Source organism: Lethenteron reissneri, chromosome 2, assembly GCF_015708825.2.
Source record: "Lethenteron reissneri isolate LAM-NWPU_2019-01 chromosome 2, ASM1570882v1, whole genome shotgun sequence".
NCBI lineage: Eukaryota > Metazoa > Chordata > Hyperoartia > Petromyzontiformes > Petromyzontidae > Lethenteron > Lethenteron reissneri.
Window position 1 is genome coordinate 14299272 of NC_083780.1, and position 19576 is coordinate 14318847.

A 19576-nucleotide genomic window follows, 5' to 3' on the forward strand; every position below is an offset into this window, starting at 1 on the left:
TAAAAAGGATTGCGTTAAATTATCTCCAGGCCTTCCCAGACGATTCATATTAGCATTTGTTCCAGCGACTTCTCTGCAAGTATCATGATGTGATGGGGGATGATGGTGGGTCCCTGCAGACTGAAGTTTGCTTTTTTTTTAACACAGCTTCATTCTTGGTCAAATTGCTCCGTCTGAGTTGTTCCCGAGGTCGTGCTTGCGTGTGAATTAAGAGTTGTAAAAAGAAAAAAATGCACTTGTACCATTTTTTGGTTTCAAAAAAATACTAATTTTCCCAGTATTGAACAAAGGTTTTTTGTGATTTGCAGTATTTTATTGTCCCCATAGTTGCAACGTTAAATATATATTTCCTAAGTCTCGGTACAGTTTGAACACTTTTGTCAAACCAAACGTGGGTATCGAAAACCGCAAATCAAATTTAAGGGACTGCATTGGCAGTGGCGTAGAAACACATTTGACATACTTGACTAAGAAGTTTGCATCATTTATATACTTTAGTATTTCCTCCTGGTGAAAACATAGGAAGGTGTAAAATGTGATCTGTGATAATACCAGTCTCCTGTCCTCTGAAAGACCATTGCACGAGAAATTTCCTTATTGTTATACATATTTTAACGTTATGAAGAAATATTTGTTCTTGGCGTTGAAGTGTTTTTAGCCATATAAATCCAACTCTGTCCCCCTGTTGAAGTGTCTACTGACAATTTGAAACAAACCTTAAACTGATGCAATAGTGCACTATGTAAGAATGTGGTGCTGCATGATTTGTGGAGGTGCAGGGGGGTGTGTGTGCAAGCCCAATAATCACCGGTGGAGGGAACGTGTGCGCGCGTATGTGCTCACTAACAACACTTGCTTGTACGGCTCCGAAGACTAAACACGAGATTTATGTTTGTTCGTTTTTCTTCACTGAAGGACTGTTGTGGCGATTATAGTGAGTGCACAGAATGATTATACTGACCCTAATTTGATTGCAGGCCACGATGCACTAAGCTTGTAGCATTCTATGTGAGCTTTGGTCTTGGCTTTCCCTACATCGACTCGGTATAAATGGACAATTGGTGGTAAGGTTTTGCGGTTAACGAACACCGCACTCGGGGTGATTTCAGCAGCTTCATACTTGATGGTAGCTTCACCAACATTCCATCGTGCAGCCTTAAGAGACACTCGCTAGAAGCACTTCACACTGCAGCGTGTCAGGGCAAATGGTGATGTATTTTTAAAAGTTTTACATTTGGTCAGAAACACCACTGCTCAGCCCCTACCTTCAGTTAATAAATTCCCCTAAATCTAGACTGATACAGCTGGCTTCAGAGTTTCTGAGTAATGCATACCACGTTCAATCTAACATTTGATGTTATCTTAGAAATAAAATAACCTGTTTTTAAATTGGCAAAAAATATCACGTTTGCTGATTAAACAGTTGAGTAGTGTACTTGATTCTATTCTGAACATCGATTGATTTGTTTAAAATCTGCATTTCGTTTCTACCTAAATGCTTTTTGAAAACACTCAAATATCTGCCACGTGATGGAACAAATAACATCTTCGAACAATGAGGAATGTGGAAGTGTTTAAATTGTGAACTTTAAAGAGCCAGCTGTATAGTTCGTCATGAACCTCTCTTTCATGAGGAACGGCGAATGGATTGGCGTGCATGACCGTAAACTCGCACATTTCAACGTTATCAAAATATTTCTTAAAACATGTTTTTTCAATAAATTTTGTTGGCCACATTGCTAGGGGGTGTGGGTACACTGTGTACTCTTGTTGAAATGAAAATTGCAATACAAGCCAAACACAATTTTGAGTTTGCATTTTTTCCAAAAAATTGCAAAGCAAAGAGGCAGTTTAATTTTCCCAGGGCCCAATTTTAATCTGGTATTTTTACTGCGATCTGAACATGTAGTCAAGTTAACCTTGCATTTAGACTCCATTCATTGCAGCCAAGAGCAGGGTAGTAATTGGCATGGGCAAAGCTTGAATGAGCTATGGCACAGCTGATTTGTGGTTCACTGGCATGACATGGTGATCTGTTGCATGTTTTGTGTTCTTGCAGTGGATGTACATAATCCCCATAGTGCTCTTCTTGATAATGTCGGGAGCGCAAGACCCCGGCAACCAGGGAGGCGGCGGCGGCGGTGGAGGCGGCGGCCGGGGATGACATCCTTTGCACTGCTCAAAACACTCGCAGCCATGTGCATGCACATCAGCAGACACCATCAATTCAGCCTGTGGATTCTGTGCAAGAATGTTTATACTCACGTGTTATAGACTTGATCATCATCCCACTCCAGATGTGCAAAACATGGATACATAAAAACTCACAAGATGTGTACACAATTTACACAACGGGACAGGCATTCAAATAAGTTCATATTTGGGCTATGACTTTAATTCGATTATGGATTGTTTTGTATTTTGCGAATGAGCCTTGCCAGCACTGAATTCAGTACAAGTAATACATACGACCCAAAATTGTGACAATTCATCGAGTCACAATCCTTCTTAATAAGAAATCTAAATTGTGAGTGAGGCAAGTTGTTACTTGCCTTCGAAACACGGCGACTTGCTAAAAATAGAGCAGTTGCAGACATGTACAGTTTCACACATGGGACACCATAAATATCCACGAGACCGGAAACACCAATTCACGCGTGTGTATACTCAAACATTTCAGGTATGTACACGTGTATATGCAGTAATGCGCACAAGACACCATAACGCATAAATGTGGACAACTGGTGGTAAACAGTTTAAGTCTGGATACAAATCTGATTCTGAACCTAAGGGTGTTTGCATATCCGATGGGCTGACAGTGGAGTCCCATATGATCAGGATTGTATATTTACTGTAAGCTTAACCAATGTAATTTATTAGTAATCTATATGAAGCAAAGTAATAAACTAAAATAAATTTGATGTGTTAATGTCCAGGCAGGTATGGAATATGCAGTAACCTTAACTTCCCTAGCATTGAAAATGTCTGAAAAAATAGGTGTTTTTAACTTCTGGAAAAGTCTGAATGGGCTGAACATTAATGATTTTTTTTACACTGGTGATAGCTTGATCAATGGTACCATACATAGTCTGATTCAGTTCCAAGATATCTGATTTCATGGCCGATCTAATCTGTTCTGAATAAACACGCAGACATCCAAACAAAGTCATTTACACATGTCCAGACATGCTGTTACTCAATACAATTTTAATTCTGTAAATGCACAAAACATGGCTGAATTATCCACAACAATTTAAAATAAATATCAATTCAAAACAGACTACAGGCATTGTGCATTCTTTTATAAACTTGAAACAGAACTTGTGGCATGGGTTGTGATGACCGAGAGGTGAAGGGTCATGTACTCGGCGGCATTCAAAACTGTAAAAGAGCTGTAATGATTTGAACGTGTTGAAAACGAGTAAACATTGCCTTTGTTAGAAAAGGCAGCTGCACATTAAATTTAAGACGAGGCATAAATGGCAATAGCCTGAACAGCAAAGAGAAATATTTGCATGAACAAACGTCACGGTTCAGTTCAGCGTGTTCATTTTTGGAGAAATGTCTCCAAATGGAGCGCTTCCCACTTGCTGGGCCAGGGCTCGCATGTGGCCAAAACCTTAAAAATCGAACGAGCTTCTTGGCTCAAATACACTACTGATTCTGAAGACACGAGTTCATAATGTGACTTCTGAATAAAGCACAGCACAAACTGCTAAATACTGTACGACCAACATTTCTAAATAGGAGTAGAGCTTGTGAATTGGTGTAAATGCTTTGATCTTTAATGTGTGTGTGTGCATGTTTGGAGTTCCTGTATGCGGTCTTTGAAAAGCAGGTTCGACTTTGGGTCAAAAAATCTGGCAACTCCAGCGGTGCTCGCAATCCACCACTAGCCCAACACACCAAACAATGATCGTGCCAACCTTAATAGGCGTTTCCCAACAGCACCCATAGGTCAGAGCTGGACTATCTGATTTGTGAATAATTTTATGAAGCCAAGTGTATGCATGTCTGAGAAGTGGGCTTGTACATATATATAAGCTATTGTATGCATTTTGGGGGAACATATGTCACGTGTATATATCTGTCACCATCTATATCTCACTAGCATGCCCAGTGTAGTCTAACATTGCTAGTGAAGTTGGTTATCGATGTTAACAAAAGGCATTTTATGAGGCCAAGCATATTGTGGATTCCCAAAATTCTGCACCACAGCCTTCCATAGACACTCACCTTTTGCAGGTCATTATGACCTGGCGTCAAACCAATATGGTGACACTGAATGCCCTGCACAAATGTCTGAATGTCCATGATGGACACCCAGAGCTATGTAGAATCAAATTTGAGGTGTGGGGGTTCAAAGTGCAGCGTGCTAACCACTCTTCCACGGCTGCACCGTGTGTAAATGTAATTATAGGCAATAATTAAATTAATTTATATATTTGAAGTATGCCAGTCATCCCCCACCAATGGAAGGGGCCTCCTACAAATTAGTCAAGCTTCAATAGATGTTTTATTTACTGTAATTGTAAAACATGACTTTGAACCCTTCATTTAAATAAGAACTTTAATGGCAAGGTGATGGGGATGCAGTATTTTTAGATCCACGATGTCGCCCTTCAACAGTTACTATCCCTGGCATGGGAAGCTTGTGTTTATCAAAATAAGAAAAAAACAGACCACTCCTCTGGATCCAAATGCCATCTGGCAGCATCCGAGACTGCGGACGTGCGTATGATGTTGACCTGTACTGAGCATGTGTTGATGCTATGTGCCCGAAGTGAGTCAAATGGAAAAAAAAACCTTGCAGTCCTCAAAAATTCCTTTAGAAAAACATTTTTTACTACTACCAGCATGACACTTGCAATTCGACTTGTGAATTTTAACTCGAGGTTATTGTGAGATTGATTAAAGCTCCGACTAGTTCTGGGTTCAGCTTGCAGTCAAAACTATGCTTTGTCCAAATCACTACAGATAAGGCCAGGATTTTTCTTCTTTCCCTATGTTTGTTATTTTTTGATATCTACATAAGCGTTACTATTTCAACAATCGAATTTCATGAAAATGTCACGCTAGTCATATTTGTTGTTAATGCGAGGTAAGTTTTTTGGCCACAGTAGTTCTCCTCACACCTCTCCTTACCTAGTACAACATGGATTGCAGAGACTTGCGCACACTTGCCATCTCTTGCTGTTGCTGCACACATCAACAGGATGCATGCACACACGAGTCACAAGATTCATCGCCTCCAAACTTGGTTAGTAGCAAAAATAATCAAAAAGAACACCCAAAAGCAAGACCTTCCTGAAAACGTCGCAATACGTCAAAGAGACTTCCTGGCTAGATTTTTCCAAAATGTATTTAATAAAGTCAATACTGTGTTGCCAAATAGAAAAGAACATTTAAAACCCGATACTAAATGTATGGGTGGGGAGGTCAACATTTTGATAGGAAGATATTTCAAAACATTACATTTACATGAGAAATCTAATATTTTAATCTCAATTACATACTAATTACATACATACAGTCCTGTAAGAGAAAAAGTGCAGTAAATGTTAACGATTACTCGATTGGAAATATACAGATGCGAGTGTGATCTGTATTTATGTTGAATATCTGTCAGTTCCAAGACCTTACCAATGCTTTTTATGAGAGACCAATGGTGCAATGTTCTGTGTACTGTACTATGATCCCTGCTATCTGCATTCAATTCCCGGCATGCCTGATAGCAGTGCCGAGTGATATCTGAACCAGTCCAAGCCTCCTCCATCAGTTCTCTGCACTGACCAGTGTAGCAATGAATGGTCACGCAATCCCAAAGACCGACAGTGGATAGATACCTTCATCCAGCAGTGAATTGACGAAGGGGCTGTAAACAAACATTGAGATCGGTGCTCATCTCCTGGTTCCAGCCCTGAATCCACATTGGATTTTCACCATTCCCGTGCTAGAGGCGACTTTATCCTTAGGACAGCCACCACTGTTGACTTCCCCAGAGTGGTACTTATTTTATCGACCCCAGAGGGACAATGGAGCAATCAAATCAGGTGCAAGGTGGATTGTTACATTGCAGCAGTATGAGAGATGGCAGTAGCTCGTGGAAACCTTCATCCAGCAGTAGATTCATTGCAGCTGATGTTACGTGACATGATACGTAATGTCATGAGACGTTGTCACATTCAATCATGTCACTCGTTGTGCGCATGCACGTAACGTTATCAACCTTGTCTTTTTTATTTATTGCTGGATTTTAAAAGTTTTGAACATCACTTTTATTAATTTGGCCGGATTTATTTAGGATATATCCCTCATAGCAAAACAACTTTTTAATAACATTGAATTTACATCTTTACGAGCGTTATCTTCACCCCCCCACTAAAGACAGAGCTAATGTGTTAAAAAGTGCATTTCGGTGCATCCCTATTTCATACAGTGACTCCATGCGAAAATGCCAATGATAGGGCCAGGCATTTATTGCTGTAGTTTTCTGCCTGGATAAGTGTTAGTTGAAGAGATAAAATAAGTAGTGAAGTGTAAGTACGGCATAATATGTAAAAGTCGATGTCAAATTGCTTGTGGGAAGTGTAACCAACCGTGTCCATGAGCAGCTTCTTCTGTAGCAAGGCCATATCCCTGCGCAGTTCACTCTGCACACACGGCAGCTGCTGGTTGTGGGAGCCCTCCAGGTCCTCCAAGTCCTGGGAATTAGAATCTTAAATAATCTGCAGTGGAACCAGGATCACCTGTGGTAGTGTAGGAGCATCGTGATTTAAAACCTGGACCATGACAATTGATTATATTATTTATGGGTCAATAAAGCACTTACTATTTGGAAATTATTACTCTATTATAACATTATAGTAAGGTCTCAGAGTACACGAGTTCAGAGTACACGAGTTCAGAGTACACGGACCCGCTCATACGCGACGGACCCCTATTCATACTTACACTTGTGACTCGTATTTTCGCTAAATGCACGGGGCGGGAAGCGAGGAGTCAAATCACTCCCTGCCATCACGCGCATGTGGATTTGATGGCGTGTAACTCGATCGCCCGCGCAAGAAACGAGTCCACCCAGCTCGCACCTTTTGTATTCATCATATACAGATTAGCGAATTATTTACTGTACAGTACTTTATTAAGCATTTATATTAATTTATATACTCTTACATTTTATATTCTACACTCGTATAGGCGAACCACAACTTACACGAATTTGCGCTTACACGGGAGTACATGGAATCTAACCCCCGTAGCATACTCTGAGACCTTACTGTATACAGCCCAGTTCGCTCGTGGAATTGAAAACATGGTGCAGAGATTATGGATCTGAACACAGGAATTACATTTTCCTGTTATTGTACAGTACACAGTTGCAATAAAAAATTATATATTTTTTACATTCGTGGAATACACCCAGGTTAATAATAAGTGCAGCTTTGCATTTGGGTGTTGATAGGTCTGGTTGGGGGTAAACAGGGTTACCCAGGACACCCTTACGAATCAGATGTTCCGTCTTGAGGGATTTTTCATGAAAAATATTTGAATTGATAAAGAAACCAAAAGCCCACGACAACTATAAGGTTGTGAACCACTGGCCTAGGTAACCACTGGTTTCCAGTTATTGGGTGTCCCATTTGAAATATCTCCAGGAAATTATCAATGGGAACCCAAAGGACGCGTGACCACATAACCACAAATATTCAATTTGACTCTACTAGCTGCTGGAGCACAAGGAAGAGGACAAAAGGGACAAGACATTGGCTTAAAGTATCATAATTCTAAGGGCCACCATAATGAGGATAAGGATTTTTTCTGCAGGACCTCAACAAATTGAGGATGATAAAAACGGAATTTTAGGAAGAGACAGCTCTGGTAGATAGCAGTAGATTAGGGACCGGCTCATTTTTGCCATTAGGGGAGTAAACGGGAGAGTTGGTAGTTGAGAGTAGAAGAGGGCCGGGAAACAAAGGCACATATAACCTTTCCCTCTTACAGGCACACACCAGTTCGTGCTGGTCACCAGTGGATACTTCAGTGACAGCAATATGTCCTCCAACATTGACCAACTTTGGAGGATGAACCATGGCTGGTGCTGCAAGTCCAGCAGCAGGAGGTGTCAAAGTGTACAATGCGGAAGGTTTGTCTTTTCAAGTGGATCGGATGATCTCTAAGATTCTTGGGAAAATAAAAAAGTGCTTTGTAGGTGTATCCTTTAGGTGGGTGCGTGAGGATTTGCACACGGTGATAGCATTCTTTATGACCACTGGGCTGGACCTACTCAATTGGGTCACCACACGTATGGGAATGCGAGTCTTCTTTTCACAAAGGATCCTCCTGTGATCAAGAAGTTTCAGGCTCCATTCATGCTTCACAATCAGGTATTATTCATGCATACTGCTACAATGTCAGTGATCTGTGCCTCTCCAAGTTCGACTCAGCCAAAAATAGGTACCAATAATGGTGTGCTCATAATCAGCACTGGGAAGATAAAAGGTGGCTTAAGTGTGGTGCTGGCTGTACCATGGTTTGGTGTGCCGTAACAGCACTTGCCTTGGAATTCTAGAATGCTAAATGTGGGGAACTTTGTGCTTCACAAAAAAAACACATCGCAGGGTTTTAAGCTCACGAATGACAACACTTTACACCAACTTGAAATTCTGGCCGATGGAACGAACCTTGATGTAGCGCTCGTGCAGCTCCTGGATGGACTTGAGGCGCTGCGCCTGCACCACACGTGCCTGCTGGAACAGCTTCTGTTGCTGCCGCACCATGTTCTACACAGTCAGGAGATGGTCAACTATGTACCTATAATGTGCCACATTGCAGCTGCCACTACATTATTTGCAATAAGACACCAACTCAACTCCGTATTGCTCTTAAGTTTACGTTAATTAGCTCTTACATGTGCAAGGTGCTGAGGATACTGTTTAAACTGGTTTCTCAAGCAAAGCCAGTTGAATGGTTTCAGCCTGGTCACCGATACAAAAAAATGCAAGCCAGAAGGGGCATTAGGGTATTGGTGTGTTATGGTCTCATTTACAAGAGTGCAACTTTGTTTGGCCAAGTGCGAAATCCGGCTAACTGAGGTTTTAGTAATTAACGTTCAATTCCTATAAAACTTATTTTAAAGGATTTAAACAGCGAAACATCCAGGGTATGAACAATCCTTTCACTGTCCACAAACTTTAATCTGTACAGTGTCGATACATATTCCTCCCAAGCTTTTTGTTGTGCACAAATGAAGGCCACATTTTTTTTGAGAATACAGTAAAACTGGAATTTGTCCTGTGGTGAATGCCAATTCGCGAGTACACAGGGTTATCCGTGTGGTTTCAATTTTCTGAAGGCATGTATTGGATATTCAAAACCCCTCTATGCTCTACATTAAACACAGCCCCCACAACCAATTACATTCTAACACCACGAAGGCTCCAAAATGTTACCAAAACACATCAGTTCGTCAATGTACACCGTCTTTCCCTCGCACTTGCAGCGCAGCCTCATGTAACCATGTACCCTATGCCCTTATCCCAACCCAGCCCACTCAGTGGCACCCCGCCCGCCCTGTCAAGCATTGACCTATTCTTTAGTGCACACACGCTGTTCTTCAGCCCGGAGGGATGTACTGTCGGAGGGGTGTACTGTAGGATCTTTGGATGATTTCCAATCAAAACCACAACACAATGCAAACAAAAGTGCCTTATTGTGCTTCTGAATGCAGTCTGCATTCGGTTGCAGTCCTGTGAAGTGTTAGGAATGGATGGCACAAGGAAATAGCCTTGGTAAAATAACAATACCCTTACACTGTGACCAAAAGGATGCACATATTTGTGTTTATTATACAGGAAGATAAGAAATATAGCTTTCCATTAAATGTTATGGTGAAGTTCCTTCCTAAGGCTCCACATAGACCCACCTATCACCTCCTCTCTCCTTATCAGTCCGAGTTCCACTTCCATCCAATAGTTTCTTCCCTTAACCAACTATAACACTCCCAAAATAATTTACCGTAAAATTTCCATCAACCTTGCCCTTGTATTTTACACCTCATCAGCATAACCCAACAATACAACTTTCCCTTCAACGCATATTGTTTGCTCCCATATTGCAAAAGTACAACCCTGCAATCGCTTGCTCACGTAACTCCTGGTGGGAGGGCCTTCAATAGAGGGTGCTCTAGGAAGCCACCTTATACGGTATTTTGACCTCATCTTCTACACTGGCCAGACATCTTGGAAGAGAGGGAGTACCAATACTTTACCCCACGACGCGTGACATGCCAATCGACTGTGGCGTACTTAAGTATACTTCTGGGTAGACAGAGGTGGGGGGGATTAAAGAAACGTGCTCATTGTTTCAACTGCCATACCCAGAGATCGAATCAGATCCATGACACTGGATTGCAAGTCCAGTGTGCTAAACATGACACCATGGCAGTATTTTACATATTATATTCCAGTATTTATGTGCATCATAAGAGGCTCAATAATTAAATGGCCAAATGCATTTTTTTTTTACCTGACAGCAGTATATTATAGTTGGGGTAACAAATCGCCTTCAAGACACAGACACTAATAATTATTCACAAAAGTGTTTTCCAAAATAAAAAGTACACGTAATGTGATTGTGCACATGATCACACAGCATGTGCATGATTGTGTATTAGACTGTAGGCATTTAAGACAGATATGAACATTATATTCATATGGCCCAAGAAATTTTAAAGTCTACTGCAGACTGGCAAATATAGACGAGCTTCAAACGCCTGTCTAATAACCTGGGACACATCGCCCAAGTGCACATCTTCTTTTAAGACGTCATATAGCCTTCAATCGTAATTGTATCTGTGCAAAGCTCTTTGATGTGTAGGTCTGGAATTATATACAGGGTTGCAGTAGTTAAACCTGTGACAGCTGAAAGCTCGTAGACTCTTCAGGTTACAGTTGAGTAACACGCTGATCCACAACTTCCACCCTTCCAACCATGAAAATGTTTCCGCTGCTTTATTAAATGTACAACTCAATTTATAATTTTGGTAATTTATATTTCAAATACCAGTGACTCCTTACATTCCAAAGTTAACTCTAATATTTGGTGACACAGGTTCGCAATCTATCAGCTGTAGGAATGGTTATTCACATGCATCGTTTTTATGTTTAAGACTCGTACAAGTACCCATAACTGAGCAACGCCCCTACCCCAACATCGCCTCCCCCACCCGTGCAACTCTTGATTACCCCCACAATGGCTATGCCGCCCTACCCACGCGCCCCCCCAAAGGTCCCCTAAGCCCCCATCCACGTGCCCACTTTGCCCCCCCCAGGCAGCCCCTCCCCTCCCTGGACGTGATATAAGGCGTTGGCTGCTACCAATCAGAATGCATGTGAATGACAATGACAGAATAAGGCAGGGTTTTGTTTGGATATGAAGATGATAGTCACCAGTAGAGCATTGTGTGTGCCGTTAACAGAAAAACAGCAATTCGGCCTCTGAAACATCTGGGTGGAGTTTAGGTGATTTTACGTCGTATGTGTGGGCCACGCAATCCAAATAGGACTGCACTAAAATTCCTGAAACTCAATAAGCTATCCTAAATAGATTTAGTATTAAAATTAGAATGCATTCAACACATGCAAAATGCACCTGTTTTGTATTCGTGATATGCTAAATCCAGTGTGCAATTTAAGATTGAGTGGAAATAACCAGGACTCATACATTTTTTTGAACAATTTTACTTAACCACTGATTGCAATTAAACATAACTTTTAAGTACCCACTCCCTCATCCCTGTCCTCTCACCATGAGCTTTTCTTCTTGATCCTTGGTCTTGTGGATATCATTCTCCCACTGCTGCAAAATGCCAAAGATTTGACGGCCAAACTCTTCGCTCACGTTATGCCTGCAATGTGTAAAAAAACATGCAGTATTTTTTTTTTATTAAACACTGGCAAATATACTGTCAAGTTGCATGCTTACATTGTTCACTAAGAACTGTATTTTTCTCAATTGAATTTGCCACATACCCACAATGCATGCAATGGTTACCCAGTGGATCAGCTCGATCACATGCTGTACTGCTTCCATAAACCTAGCTCAAACAACCCGGCAATCTATATTACTATTTCTGGGTAGGTTATGTCTCCTCTAGCAAAAGAGTGCATCGCTTGTGCAAAATGGGCATGATCCACAATGAGCAGGAGTCTCAATACCATTTCTGATCAAATGTCATCTCGATATGGTTCTAGCAAAATCACTGGTCCACAGAAGTGTCAACTCTTCAGGACCGAAATCACACCCCATAGGCAAGAACATTTCCTGAGTCACCCTGGATTTACATTGGCCTGCTGAATTATATCAGTTGACAAAACTACCTTGCTGAATTTCAATACATTATTCAGTCGGTTTTTCATTCAGGCAATTCTCCACTATAAAGTTATAGAACAATGGAAATACCTGGCTGGGAATCCTAAAACTGTACTGGATTTGCCCAGCAGATGAACGATGGTTTTGGAAACAAGGCCACGGTTACCTCTCCTGTTGCTGTGTTTTCCAGATGGTCTCTATCTTCTGGTTGCTGCTTTTGAGTGAGGCCTTTGTGAACATCTCCAGTCGCTTTCTCTTAGCCTGCACTGCTTTGCTGATGTCCGCTAGCATTCAAAATCATGCAGCAAGCACAGAAATACTCTTTTGATAATTCTTAATGCACTGATCACAGTGGAACAACCCTTTAAAAATAACCCTAAAAACATATGCACATTTAAAAAAAAATATAACTATCAATCCATCTTAAGAGTTGAAGATAAAATCAGTTTTTGCAAGACCATTTTTAATTTTATATATGTCTGTTCCCAGCTTGATTTAAGCTAGGCACTATCAAATTTTTGGAGTCAAAGTGAATATGACGATCAAAATGCACTGCTCGTGTCGTTAGAGCAATGCAAGTGCTCTTTCTGTTGGAAGCTATACCGAAAGCATTCAGTAAAACACTACTTTGCTAACTGGTCATCAGTCCAGCGATCAGAATGTCTGCGTTTTTTCCCCAATGTTAAATGACTACCTAATCGTAATAGGTAAAACAAGTTTATTTTGAGACTTCCCACATACAAGAAATGCCTTGATGCTAAACTCCGTTATATTGTCACAATGAAGCTGGTAACAAGCATTTACTTTCACAGTTTGCCTAATGGAATGCATGTTTTGAAATGTTTTTTTGCATGTGTATGTCATTGTACAGGCTAAAAGAACAGAGGCCGAAGAAGTAGATATGACATTCTCCTCTGTGATTGGAAACCACCCAGGGGAACAGGGTGGTAGGGGATAGTACCACTAAAACAACTGATAAAGTTGTGCTGTAATCAAAAGGATCATGGATAAATCTTAATAATCTGGAGTAACATAATATTTTATTTGGAGAAAAAAGTCAATGGGGGCGACAGAAAAATGTGAAGTTAAACTCTACTGCCCCTCATAATTTTGCGCTAAAACCCTGCGAATTATGGAGATGTTGGAAAATATGCCCTCATCCTCCCGTGGGAGATAAATGATAAGCAAGCCAAACAAACCCCTATGTGACATCAGTTGAACCCACAGGTTATGTGTTTAGGTGCAACCAATCCAGAAGTCGAAATGTCCCATAACAATAAAAAATAATTCAGGCACTGCATTGACAGTGGTTTCAATGCACAGGTTGAAATTAATGTAATCTTTCTACTGTATATATGAAATATATAAAGTGGGAGGCAAACAGTTCAAATATTGACTCTTCTTAAAAGCAAAACGTCAGCAGGGTAATGACATCTGGAGACGTTTACCAAGTGATGCATCAAAAATAGAAAACATGTCATAATCCTGTGCCTTTTCTGTTCTGAACAATTATTTCCCAAAACATCACTGTCATTGACATTGCAATACTACTAAAAATGTGAAAGCATGCATATGCATTGATTCTGCTTTCTATCATGGGTTGTCCTCGGAAGTATATGTGTGATAACAATGTAACCTTCAGACCCATAAAACAAGATGTTACCTGTAATTGTGGCCCCTAACCCCAGCCTAATCCATAGGCGTAGCTATGCTATAAATGCTGGCAAGGGTAGCAGGGAGGGATTTTTGCTAAAGCTTCCAATTTTTTTTACCTGGGCTTTTTTATAGGATTGTCCTGACCATGCTCTACCTCACCCTTAAGAGGCTTCTGGCACAGGATGCCAATTTTAGAGGGCTCTGCCTTAAAAACCCCTCTTACCAGACTTTAAATGAGTCAATCACTCACATGGCCTACATCTGTAAGCCCACTGGGAAACAAACCTTTGCCAGGGATAGGCCTTTCTGTCAGGCACCTGATATGACTAACTGGCTAGATAGCTCAACTTCCTTTGCAGGAACTGCAACTGAGGGGTACTGGGGTGGATGCTAGGAAGCCTTACAGTGAAGTCCAAAGTGCTTCAGGTGGTCATGCCTTGTGCTGAGGCAAGGGGATGCGTAATTTTCCAAGGGGCAATTTTGGCATTTCATGGTGGCCATTGTAGAGGAAAAAAGTGTGGTAAAAAATGTTGACAGCAGTTATACTAATTCACACATTTGATCAAGTATAATAATTACGTTTTATATATTGCCTTTCATGAGATCTCAAGGCACTTTACCTCAATGACAATGGGAGGGGTAAGAAGTTTTGAAGTTCCAATAGCAAATGTAAACTGCAATCCTCATAGCTATTCATTCAAAACTAGTTTAGAAATCTAACATTTTACATCTAAAACTCTATACTCTTTGGTTCTTTTGATAAGTCACGTAGGTATAAAATATAAAATAAAATAAATCACGACGTTTCGATTGCAACACAAGCAATCATCATCAGGTGTGAAAACTACGGCAAGGACATTTTAACTGAAGTGGGAGAGGTGCTGTGGTAAGAGGTTATATAAGAGAGGGAGAAGGGGCAAGGGAGGGAGGAGTAGGGGGAGGGTCGTGTTGCGTGGATGCTGCTGCTGGACGGGGGGGGAGTGGGCAGGGCTAGAACAAAGCCACAGTAGCAGCACTGTCAAACGTTAGGGATACAATTGCATCCCTAACATTTGACAGTGCTTTGTTGTCTTTCATTGGTTTTGCTGCGTGGGCTTCGACCATAGCACCAAAGGCTTGTTGTGGTGTTATGACAGGGATTTTACTACTGTAGCGAGGTCTTGACCCAATCACGTACAATAACATTTTATATTAGAATTGTTAATTTCTAAAATAAAAGTGTGGAATTTGGCTGACAATTGACTGTGGTCTAGAGTGTACTTGTTCAGAAAAGACAGCTGGAGGTCCATTGAAACTCTGAAAACTACCAGATCCCACTGAACTATATGGGCAAAAAAATATTCCAGTCGAATCATGACTCAAATTGTGACAATTCATTGACCTGCAGGGAGATGAATATTTAAATGGCTTATATGCATACTGTTATAAAGTCCCGTTGATTTAATATATTAGCCCAATTGCATTTAATTACAGGAGACTACATGAAAATATATTTTGAAATAATTTACATTGTTTTTATTCCATTCTAAAATTAATCTAGTCATTGCTTTTAGCAGATAAATAATGTTATGCCCACAGGTTGCTTGTTTTAATTAAAGCCTTGATGGTTTTAGACCACTGGAGGCATCTAGATTTTGTTAATGTCTTTAAATTATATACATTTATTCCATGTTTAAATGAAACCAGGCATACTTACAGCTAAATCGTTCCAGCATCGATTGCACATCTCCCCTGTAATACAAGCACACTTTTTAAACCATGTAAAATACTGTACATCACAACAACTTGTAAAGTATCTTACTTGCAACACAAAAAACTCAAACTTATAACAAGACCAAGATTAAACCACAATTAAACTATGTTTGTTCTGGTTCAACAACATTAATTCTTGGATTTAACCTCTATCACACTATTGGCATCTTCATTTCATCATTCTCATTCCAATCCACCAACACTGCCCTATATACACATATTCTGATGATTTCAAGTATTGTCCCTCTTCAGGTGTGGATTTATCTTGAACCACTTTGCAGGCTTGTTTATTAAGTTTTTCTATATTTTCCTGTAGTTAATTTACATTTCTTTGTACATTGACTATGCCATCAGAAATACTGCAATGGCTAATATTTTCTCTGCTTATTTTTATGCATTTATTTCTCCTATACAATTTTAGGGAAATATCTTCTCATGTTGTTGTATATAATAATGGCAAAAGCCTATCTCATTGTCCGAATCTTTTAATATGTAATGTGCTACTTTTGCTATGCACTCTGAATGCAGCGATTCCTTTTTTGTAAATAATAGGTAAAAAATGTATTTGTATTTAGGCTTTGGTTGAGAGCTTAGAGGACTCAATAATTTTTTACCGATTGGTAGTATGTGTTCAATAGTAGAGAAACCTTGCCTAAATCCAACTTGCTCATGTGGTTCAATAATTCTGTTACAAATGACCATCGTAAATATTTATATCGTGAGGAAGAGAATGTATTATGTTAGTCAATTTCATCACCATTTATAATACAATTAGAGGCATCATTTTATGATTGAGGCATTTTATTTTTCTATAAACACATTAAATAGATCCACTAAATTTGTTCCAACTGATCCCAATAAGTTATAACACCTGCCTAGGTGCATTCACTTTTTCATACTTTAAAGCAGATTTCTCTTCTTCGAGTGCGACATTTTGAACCTCATCTATAAAATGGTTTTATGCTTGTGATATTTTATTATAAAGCTTTCAACAAAACGCCACCATTAATTGTATCTATCTGTCATGTGTTATAGCTCCATTTTTATCCATATCCCCCACCTCAATGGGCAATGAAGCCAGAATTTTGGAGAACATCACATTACCTGCCCATGCAAACCATATTACAATTCATTGCTATACCTCTCAATATGACCAATTTAAAGAGCTTATTCTGTCCGCCTAGTCTGTATGGGTGTGAGTGTAGCACACCCGACATTGGCTTCTAGTGTGTCAGTCTCTTCGTCTGGCTCAGCCACGTCAGCCATCGCAAGCGCAGGAGCCGCTCGCTTTTGTTTCTTACGCGATGACCCCTGTGGCTTTTCATCTGTGTTTGCACAAGGTTAAGGGAAACATACACGGTACACATTACTGGAAGGCATCATCAGTGAAACAAACACACGTAACGTAATTGAAACAAACATGTTAGTGCTATACATACACACCATGATGGGAGACAGATGCGTAAGTACATCTGCGAATTGTACATACACTGTTCGTGGAACCTTTCACTTGAGTATTCATATTCAATATCACGATTCACAAAATATTTTTTGGTGAGGCCACTTATTGTTTCGACCAAATGTGTCGTGAATAAAAAAAAATGTAACTCTCACATTCACAAATGGTCTAACATGCCAATTATTAGTTTCAGCTCTACGGTAAGTCAGAACCTTTTTTTTATGGATGTTGAACTTCTTTCGCACAGTACGTAGCCAACATAGCAAACCGCGCTAATCAGAGGTGCGATGAGCTATAAAGCTTGTTCACAGATGTCCAGTAGTTGAACAGCAATTCTCACAACCAAATTATCAATAGCTATGTTTCATTTGGAAATATGCCAAACATCATCAGGGAAAAGATCCTGAGCTTCAAAATATACACGTGACAATTTAATGGTTTGGCTGCGTTGGCTGGAGGATGGTTCAAGACACTTATTTAGTCAGATCATTACATGGCCCATCACAAAATCAAATATTAATTGCTGTTAGTGGAGATAATACAAAAATACAACTTTCACATATAAAAGAAATAAAAAATCCACATAGTAAGTTATATGACATGACTATAATCTTTTTTTAAATAAGCAGAATTTTGCAAACCAATAAAAAATAAATGTTGTTCTAACTACAACTGAAATTTAAGTACATTGAGGTCCATAAGGGCTCTCAGTAGATGAAGATGGCCAATAACTTTCTTAAAATCCCCCACTATATTAACAGCCTTTCGAACTCTCCGTACATAAATAGATGAATTATACAAGTCAATGATCAAACCCAAGAACCTCAGATTAATGACCCTGAGGAATCCCCCGAGTGCTCCCAAGCCCACTCGGACCTCCGGAAGCGCCTCTCTGCAGGTCATCGTTAAAGTCGCTGTTCTGGAAGTTGTCTTGCGTCTCAAAGTCGTACACGTTGGGCTGCACGGCCCCACGGCTCTTGGCGGTTTCTCTCCTCACAACCGCAGCCATTGCTTTCGTGTCCCGAGTTGAATCAGCGTCACCACACAAACACACACACGCGCGCACAAACAAATACAACGCAACTCACATCATCTCAAGTCAATAATTTTGGGGCCAACCTGTTCACACGTTCCAAAGCCAAAACATTTTGCATTTTACATGCCACGAACCTATTCATCACCAGGGATGCATTCTGAATTGTACAGGGATGCATTCTGAATTATACAGGGTGTTTCAAAAAGATGGACCCAATTTCAAGGCAGTATATTTCACAATGGCAAATGTTACAATTACACAAAAAGTTACAAACGATTAATGAGTTATCAAGTTTTACTAATCATTTTTTAAAATGCTCTATGTGCCTTCCACCTGCTGTACGGACATTGAGACGAGAGTTGAATTCATCCCAAACGCCTCTCTTCTCACATTTTTCTCTGAGGTGCGTGGTCGCCCTGTACTCTTCCCCTTACATAAACAGCCTGTTTCCTCAAATTGTCGGTACCAACGACGAATGCCTTTTGACATTGGAGGATCAATGCCAAAACGCCATTGAAACGCACGCTGCACCGCAATTATGGATTCAGTCTTGCTGAACTGCAGAACGCAAAACGCCCCTTGTGTTGTGGGGTCACCATCTTGCGAATGACTGAGGCTGGGGGCTGTTTGTGTGCTGAGAAAGGCATCTCGCGGTCATCACTTTAAACTCTATGCCCCGCCCTTTCAAGTGGTAAGAGTTTTATTCATGGGCGGTTCGTGGTTGCAGAGATGTCGCGATTTCAAATCGGGCGCATCCTTTTGAAACGCCCTGTATTAAGTTTGATCCAAAGATTGGCCGAGGAAAACACAATTTCTTGTCAACCAAAAATCACGATTCATATTAATCTACAAAGTAATGTCACAACATAGTGATGCCATTTCTATTTTACGTGAAGACATGGTATTAGAATATTACTATAGAAGTGTGTGCTTGTGCGTAATTATGTGTGAATGTGTCCTCATGAGCATGCGAGTGTGACTGCATGGGCTTGTGAATGCAGGAGCCTCATGCCACCAACGACGGCTACTTCAAATCTTGCATTGGCATTATGCATCTATGATTTAGTAGTTTGAAGGAAAGAGTTGGTGGACCACAGACAATTGTGATGAAAGAGTTGGTGTATACAATTTGTAACGCAAGGGTTGCTGGATCACAGATTTGTGATTAAAGGGTTGTGGCTCGGAGATTTGTGATTATAGGGTCGTGGATAAGAGATATGACACTTTAAACTCTGCTAGGGTTGAGAAGTGTTGTTGGCTGGTGATACAGCACATGGAGCGGATTTGTAACCATGTCTATA

The 19576-nt window shown here is 40.4% G+C and overlaps 2 protein-coding genes across 5 annotated transcripts in view; one reads left to right on the forward strand and one right to left on the reverse strand.

Annotated features, from left to right (window-relative positions):
- The window catches only part of EMC10 (ER membrane protein complex subunit 10), a 16989-nt gene extending 13709 nt beyond the window's left edge, over nt 1-3280 (forward strand). For both annotated transcript variants that reach the window (XM_061549731.1, XM_061549723.1), the window contains one exon: nt 2060-3280. Coding sequence is in view for 1 of the 2 variants with exons in the window: in XM_061549723.1 (XP_061405707.1) it covers nt 2060-2164 (105 nt within the window). In the remaining variant the exon portion in view is untranslated. The remainder of the gene's footprint in view (nt 1-2059) is intronic.
- SYCP3 (synaptonemal complex protein 3) overlaps nt 3255-19576 on the reverse strand; it is a 27909-nt gene continuing 11587 nt past the window's right edge. For 2 of the 3 annotated variants that reach the window (XM_061549758.1, XM_061549752.1), the window contains exons 2-9: nt 18116-18250; nt 16991-17105; nt 15725-15759; nt 12539-12656; nt 11809-11908; nt 8685-8783; nt 6600-6704; nt 3457-5199 (exon numbers count right to left, since the gene is read on the reverse strand). In XM_061549758.1, the coding sequence (XP_061405742.1) occupies nt 5146-5199; nt 6600-6704; nt 8685-8783; nt 11809-11908; nt 12539-12656; nt 15725-15759; nt 16991-17105; nt 18116-18248 (759 nt within the window). In that variant the 5' untranslated portion in view covers nt 18249-18250 and the 3' untranslated portion in view covers nt 3457-5145. Of the gene's footprint in view, nt 3393-3456; nt 5200-6599; nt 6705-8684; nt 8784-11808; nt 11909-12538; nt 12657-15724; nt 15760-16990; nt 17106-18115; nt 18251-19576 lie in introns of those variants that run through there. The other variant, XM_061549743.1, reaches the window with a different exon arrangement.